Source organism: Manis javanica, chromosome 17 (genome assembly GCF_040802235.1).
Source record: "Manis javanica isolate MJ-LG chromosome 17, MJ_LKY, whole genome shotgun sequence".
In the NCBI taxonomy this organism is placed as follows: Eukaryota; Metazoa; Chordata; class Mammalia; order Pholidota; family Manidae; genus Manis; species Manis javanica.
Window position 1 is genome coordinate 17,314,746 of NC_133172.1, and position 8,387 is coordinate 17,323,132.

Sequence of the window (8,387 nt, forward strand, 5' to 3'; positions counted from 1 at the left end):
TAGGGTTAAAAGAAATATGGGATGTGAACAGTTCCCAGGAATGTTGTTTTAATTTGTCTGATTTCTCTCAGACTGTTCATGTACAGTTGGACAATATCCATCATATCATAGACAAATTTTCACAAATGCCTAGGGTGCCTAAATGGTTTTCTTGGCTTCACTGGAGATGGCTGGTAACTGTAGATCTGCTTTGGTTATGTAACTGTATTCCTATTATATTAATGTGTGTGCGCAAGTTAGTTAGTAGTTTAAAACCTATACATGCTTAAGGTACTCTACAAGAAGATATGTCAAAGAAATAATCAATCCTCCCATGTTTTCTTTCATCTGCTACCTCTATAGCTTTTCTTCTTCCTTCCTAATTATAACCTTTAAATAGAATTCGTGCCTCATATCGAATTTACCGAGTATCATAATTCCTCCAGGTAGTAAAGATACCTCAAGACAAATGCTGGGCATAGAAGCCACAGGGCATAAATCTGCAAAGAAGTAAAAAGCTAACCTTTTCAAACAATATGGCTTCTCTCTCACTTACCAACTTTACATCTCCGTGTATGGCCCTGGAAGATGACTGGTTAGCCAGAGACGGGTAAGATTCCTCAAGGGAGGAACAACCTAAGACAGGCACAGTCGCAGGGGGGCCATCAGGTGAGAAATTGGGGATCAACTGTGGTGAAGCTTAGAACCTCACCCCCCCTGTTTTGAGAGAAATCTTCTGCATCCGTGGATGTTTTAATGCCCTTGTCTAGCTTGGTTTAACACATAGTCTACAGGCACACACCTGATCTTCTACAATTGCTCTCTTACAACACTAAACTATGTTTTCTACCTTTATCTTGCATCTACCTACCACTTCAGCATTTTATTAAAAATAATAATAATAATAATAAAGGGAGAAATGTGGGATCCACATATAAATCAAGTAGAAAAATCAAACGAATATTCATATTTGACCTGATTGTTTACAGTTCATAATGCGTGATCAAAACCGAAAGTTTCTGTGATGACTGCCTTTGCACTGTTCACCATGTAAGAACTTATTCACTATGTAAGAATTTGTTCACCATGTAAGAACTTGTTCATTATGCTTCAGAAGATTGGAGACTGACGAGAATTAGGCTTGAGATGGATTAATGATTGTGCATTGAGCATTGACTCCCCTATACAGAATTTTATTGTTGTTAACAACCATTTGATCAATAAATATGAGAGATATCCTCTCAAAAAAAAATAAAAATAAAAAAAATAAATAAATAAAAAATGGGCCAAGGGATGAACAGTGACTGCAATGGAGTATGGGGGGGGGGTACTCGATAATATGGGTGAATGTAGTAACCACATCATTTTTCTTGTGAGACCTTCATAAGAGTGTGTATATCAATGATATCTTAATTTAAAAAATGGGCCAAGGATCTGGACAAATATTTTTCCAAAGAAGACATACAGATTGCCAACAAGTACATGAAAAAGTGCTCAACATCATTGACCATCAGGGAAATGCAAATCAAACCCACAACAAGATATTATCACCTCACACCTGTCAGAATGGCTATTATCAAAAAAGATAAGATATACCAAGTGTTAGTCAGGATATGGAGAAAAGGGAACCCTAGGGTACTATTGGTGAGAATATAAATTGGTGTAGCCACTATGGAAAACAGTATGGAGAGACCTCACAAAATTAAAAAGAACTATTATATGATCCAACAGTTCCACTTTTGGGTATTTATCCAAAGGAAATGAAAAGACTAATTTGAGAAGGTATCAGTACCCTCATGTTCATTCAGCATTATTTGTGATAGCCAAGATGTGAAAACAGCCTAAGAATCCACCAATGCATGAATAGATAAAGCAAATGTTTTATATATACACAATGGAATATTAGTCTGCCATAAAAAGGAAACCCTGCCATTTGCAACACAGCTGGAACTTGTTGCTAAGTAAAATAAGACAAATACTGTATGATCTCACATGTGTAATCTAAAAACAAAAAATCAAAAGCAGAATTATAGAGAACAGACTGGTGGTTGTCAGAGGTGGGGAGAGGTGGGTGGGTGAAATGGATGAGGTGGTCAAAAGAATATAAACTTCCAGTTATAAAAGTAGCAAGCTCTGACAGAGAAGACAAGTAGTGACTCTATAGCATCTTACTACACTGAGGGGCAGTGACTGAAATGGGGTATGTTAGGGGGACTTGATAATATGGGTGAATGTAGTAACCACATGTTGCTCATGTAAAACCTTTATAAGACTATATATCAATGATACCTTAATAAAAAAAAAACAAAAAAAAGGAGCAAGCTCTGGGATATAATGTACAGCACAGTGGCTATAGTTGTTAATATTGTATTGTGTATTTGAAAGTTGCTAAAAGAGTATACCTTAGGTTCTTATCACAAGAAAAAAAATTGTAACTGTGTGGTGATGGACATTAGCCAGACTTACTATGATTATTTTATAACATATATGTGTATTGAACCACTATGTTGTATACCTGAAACTAACATAATTTCCCATGTCAACTATATCTCAATAAAAAAGTTTATCTTTAACCTACTCAAAAGTGATTTGATATATCACTTTTATCATAGGTTAAATTACCATTTGTAGGTATATTTCTATATTTTTCTATCCTGTTTCCTTGATCTATTTATGCATCAGTACCTTGTTTCCAGTACATGCTTTATGTTATGTATAATTATGTGTAATCATCTGGTACAGCTGATTTCTTCCTTCAGAAGGGACTAACAGAATCCAAAGTCAAAATCAACAAAATGCAATCTTGAATACACAATAAAAGATTACCAGAAATGAAAAAGTGACACATACTCAAGAGAAAAATCATTTAATAAAAACACACCCACAAATGACTCAGATGTTGAAATTAGTAGACAAAGACGTGAAAAATTTCATGCTTTTAAAAAGAGCAAAAAACAAATCCTGAAACTGAGAAATGAGCTGGTGAAATAAAAAATTCACTGGATAGGATCTGTAGCATATTAAACACAACAGAAGGAAAGATCCATAAACTTCAGGGTAGGTCAGTAGGAATCACCCACTGAAGCCCAGAGAGAAAAAAAAGACTGGGGAAAAGAAAGGGAATAGAGCCATAGTTATTTACGACACATGGTAAATCCAATATGCATGTAATTAGAGATTCAGAAGAGAGTAACAATAGGGAAAAAAATTTTAGAAACATTAGCCAAAATGTTTTCAAAATTTGGTAAAGAAATAAATAGCAACTATAGATTCAAAAAACTCAATGAACCCCAAGTAACATAAATACAAAGAAAACTATACCTATGCTTATTATATAATCAAAATGCTGAACACCAAGGATAAGGGAAAATATCTTAAAAGCAGCCAGACACTCCCACCATCACCAAAAGGACACATGGCACCAAAGGGAACAACAATAGGAATCAAAGATTAATTCCCATTAATAACAATGAAGCAAGAAGAGAACAAAACAATATCTTTAAAATGCTGAAAGTTGTCAACCCATAATTCTATGTCCAACTAAAATCCTTCAAAATCAAGGTGAAATAAAGCTTGAGGTATTTTTAAGTTTATTTTCTGAGAGAAACAAAAGTTGAAAGGGTTCTTTACCAGCAAACCTGTGCTACAAAAAATATTGAAGGAAATTGGAAAAATATTACTAGGTAAAAACTTCTATTCACAGAGGAGAAGAAATTTCAGAAATAGTAATTTAGAGGTAAATAAAAAAAAGATATTGTTTTCACTTCATAATTTCCTTACAAGATAACTGACCATTTAAGGAAAAAAAAGTACATGTGGTTTAAATGTATTTTTGAAATAAAATATATGACAACAATAGCAAAGAAGATGGAAAAGAGAAATGGAAGTATCCAGTTGTAAGACTTCTGCATTATATGTAAAGTATAAAATTACTGGAAGACTGTAATAACTTACTGTTTGATTATTTTTTAGAGCAAGTCTTATTTTTAGAGCAACCTTAGAGCATCCCCTAAAACAGTAAACAAGTAAAAAAAAGTACAGCTAATAATCTTACAATGGAAATAAATAGAACACTAAAAATAATGGAAGTAAATGGAATACTAAAAAATACAAGATTAGTCTATGAGAAAGCAGGAAAATAGAAAACATTATCATTTCTAATTTTTCTACTTTACTGCGGCCTAATATTTTGTCATTATTTTCTGAATGCTCTATGGACACTTGAAAATAATGCATAATCCCTATTACTGGACACAGAATTTAAAATTTAATAGATTTCAATATGGTAGATTTGATGGAGTATGTGACTGACTACTTCAGTATCCTTACTGGATTTGTCCACTTGGACTAACTTTGGCTGAGAGGGTTAATTAATGTCCTCTTCTGCCGGCAAGCCTGCTTCCTATTTGCTTTATTTAGAAAACTTGCTGCTGTAATATGACACATGCATATCATAACCATTGTATGTTCATTTTTAAGTTTACATCTTAGATTATATAGTGCCCTTCTTTGCCATGTTTAATGATGTGATGTGGACTAATTTAGTTCTGTTTTCTTTTAGTTTCCATTTGCCTGGTTAATTTGCTCATCCATTTATTAACCTTTCTGAATCACTGAAATACTTAAGTGTCTGATGCAGAGGTGAGTTTTTTAAAATGTGAAAACCTTTTTCTTTTAATAGGTGAGTTAAAGCTCATATATACTTACTGTTAAGACGTATTTGCTCTTTGGTCTTAGTTTTATCATGTAATTATTTTGTTCATTATATATATATATATACACATATGCACACACACATATATATATGTATATATCTGTATTTTAAGTCATAAGCCTTGTACCATATAAATTATTTATTTATTTTTTTAAATATTGTAGTTTTATTTCCACTTACAAATGAACAGCAATACCATTGAGCAAACAGTAAGCATCAGGAGGCTAGTGTGGTTATATTAACATCAAATAAAATAGATTTCAAAATAAACAGTATGACCAGAGATAAAGGGGGCATTTCATCATGATAAAAGCATCTATTTATAAAGAAAGCATAACAACCATAAATGTGTATGCACCTAATAACAGAGACTCAAAATACATGAATCAAAAGTCAACAGGATTAAATGGATATAAACTCACAAGCACAGAAATGTTAACATAACAGCTTCCTTTCAGCAACTGATAGACTAACTAGAGAAAAATAATCAGTAAATACATAAGGGATCTAAGTAACACTCCGCTACCTTAACAAAATAAACATTTATAGAACAATACATCCAGCAATTTACAGAATTTGGCTTTTTCTTTTAAGAGAACAGAGAATGCTCACCAAGAAAGTCTTTTAATGTTGGTCCATAAAACAAGCTTAGATACATTTTAAAAGACTGCATTCTTACAGAATACATCCAATCACAATGAAATTAAATTGTAAAACAGTAATATTACGTTATCTAGAAAATGCCAAAATACTTGGAAATTGCACAAAACACATGTAAATAACCCATAGGCTAAAGAAGAAATAACAAGACAAATTAGAAAATATTCCTAAGTGAATGATAATGAAAATACAATATATCAAAAGATGTAGAAAACAGCTAAGGTAGTATTAAATGGAAATTTATCAATTTAAATATGTATATTAGGAAAGGTATTAAAAGAAAAATCAGTGACCTTAGAATATATCTTTAAAATATGGATAAAATATAATTCTCAACCCACAAGGGATGATTTTTATGTGTTTGATTTTTTTCCCTCTACTGATTTATTCCTAGTACCTAGAAGAGTGCCTGTCACATAGCAGGTATTCAGTAACTATTTGTTAAATCGCCTCATCAAACCAAAGTTCTGACAAGGGAAACATTAATATTTCCCTCAGGAGAATACTACTTCTGTTCTCTCCTTGTTCGTGGCAGAATGATCATATAGGAAATAGGGAATGATTTACTGAATGAGTATATGGACACTGGGTAGAGAGGAGAACAGCAAAAAAAAGATCTTGAATTCCTATCATCTTCACTTACTCACTAGTAAGTTACTGCATGATATTCAGTTAGGTAACGATATCAAGTTAAAGTATACAAATATTTATATGACCTATAGAAAAAAAGGACTACTTCAATTAGGAACAAGAAAATACCAACTTACATGGGCCATGGCTTTTTTTTAGAATTCAATGTATTTATTATTCCTCTTCTTGGTTCCACTTTAGAGGAAACTCACGGTCCAAAGTGTTGCTAGATGACAGGGGTTTTAAAAACAAAGACATGAGATGATTCTGCCTCTGAGCTCCCAAAGTGCTAATTTAGGATGGCATTTTTCTTCCCCCTTCATGTCTCCTACTCCCACTTTCCCTTTTAGTGGAATTTAGCCATTAAACTTACTCCCATATTTCCTACTCCCATTTCCCCAGAGGGAAGCTGGACAAATACCAACCTTCCTCAAAACAAAGAAGGAATCCAGTAAGAGCAGGATGGACTCAAGAAAAACTGGGCCCAGGCTCCTTAGCAAGAGGGATTTAGAGGCAGACCAGTGTCCCAACACTATGATAAGATGGACCCAACCCACCTGCTTAGACTTACCCTGACCAGTATCTCACTGAATTAAGAGGAAAATGAAAAGCAATGGACGTTATGGAAAAAAAATCAAGGAAACAGAAAATGACTAAAAAGACCTAATGTATATGTAACAGGAATTTCAAAAATAGAGACGAAAACAATGCAGATCAAAGAAAGAAAAAAAAGAAAGAAATAGAACAAAAATTTACAGAGCAAAATCAATATTTGAGTATTTACTGAAGTACTATAGAGAATTAAAGTATCACACCTGGCAGCATCCTGGAAAATCTTATGAAATTTATCCCTGAATACAGATACAAAGACCTAAATACGTTTTAATAACAGATTACAAAACCATGTGTATTGCAACCCAATCTTTAAATAATACATATGTACATAAGCAAGTGATGGAAGGATTACAGACAATTTCACTTTAAATGATATAATGTAACAAAGGAATTTTTTAAGTTAACATGAACATCTCAGGTAGAAGCAGCACCTAGTCAACTTAGACACTGTTTATGCATGTGCAGCAGTGCCCTTCTTTCCTCCTTCTCTAGGGGGAATGGCAGAAGTACTGAGGTAGAGAATAATGAGACACCAGGACTCTCTTATAGCTCACACTTTGTGCACTCTTTTTTTTTTTTTCAATTACATGATTTATTATCAACCCTGAGTTCAACCAAATTCAGTGGGGAAATAAAAGTATGCACCATTCCCAAGTGTCTCAAACACACAGCTTAATCAATCCTCCTTTATAAATAACCCAAATCATATTCTTTATTGCAGCATTCAATGTCTACAGCACACACCCATCTAAAAATTACCCAAAGCTTCACCTATATCGTTTGGCTCTGCCTCCAGTTATTTTTTGGATTGTGTGTGTGTGTATGTATCTAGTTTATGTTTTAACATGTTTGTTGTCTTTAGAAAGGAGAAGAAATTTCACTGCAACAGTAGGAGAGGGGAAATGTTTCTTTCATTTATTTATTTAATTTATTTTGGTATCATTAATCTACAATTACATGAACATTATGGTTACTAGACTCCCCCCATCGTCAAGTCCGCACCACATACCCCATACTTTGTGCATTCGTGAGTGCGATTGTGGAGTAGACGTTGTCTGTGACTACGGTGACTATGTTTCTATGATTCTTGGTGATGTGTGTGAACTCTTCATAACTGCTCGGGATGAGGAGTAAGTGGGCATAGGGTAGTTCTGTCTTTTGGAGTTTTTTTTTTTTTTACTTTACTATGTGGCTTTGTCTGAGGTTGTGTAATGACAAACGTGAGGTGGATTATGTGATTCTGACTTTGTGTTGTGTGTATGAAACTCCAGGTGAGTACTAGAATGTCTCCTAACTGCCCGATTGCCTGAGCCTGGGTGTAACGGTTTGCGTGAATGTGCCGTTCTTTTATGTAAGTGTATGGGCTTACACAAACAGCCACCTGCAACCGTGGTCACAATCACACACAAACTCCATTCACACAGTCACGCATTCAATTACCGTGTCACAAAAGCTCGACCACGTACCCAGTCTCTCTCACAGCAAACAGCCAAATTCACTTAGTCTGGAGACAAACTACTTTCCTAAACAACCCCGCCAACGTTCCCCAGGGCTGCTCCGGCCTCTTAAGAGGCCTAAAACTCCAGATACTCCTCTTCCCGCCCTGGGGGTCCAGGAAACCTTACCTTCAGCATCTTCAGGAAGGGCTCCGGTCCACGTTCTGGTTCGGATTCCAGGCGAGGCCGCACGCCTAGCCCTGCCTACTCGATCCGTCCCCGTGAAGACCTCACCGGCATCCTCTGAAAACCGCTCCGCCGACCTCCCTACCGGAAGTGGCTTTGGGCTGCTG

The 8,387-nt window shown here is 34.9% G+C and overlaps 1 protein-coding gene across 3 annotated transcripts in view; it reads right to left on the minus strand.

Moving 5' to 3' along the window:
- ZNF461 (zinc finger protein 461) overlaps nucleotides 1-8,362 on the minus strand; it is a 147,491-nt gene extending 139,129 nt beyond the window's left edge. For 2 of the 3 annotated variants that reach the window (XM_073226254.1, XM_037013845.2), the window contains exons 1-2: nucleotides 8,224-8,362; nucleotides 6,121-6,209 (exon numbers count right to left, since the gene is read on the minus strand). In XM_073226254.1, coding sequence (XP_073082355.1) covers nucleotides 6,121-6,129 — 9 coding nt within the window. In that variant the 5' untranslated portion in view covers nucleotides 6,130-6,209; nucleotides 8,224-8,362. The remainder of the gene's footprint in view (nucleotides 1-6,120; nucleotides 6,210-8,223) is intronic. The other variant, XM_073226255.1, reaches the window with a different exon arrangement.
- Between the last annotated feature and the right edge of the window lie 25 nt (nucleotides 8,363-8,387).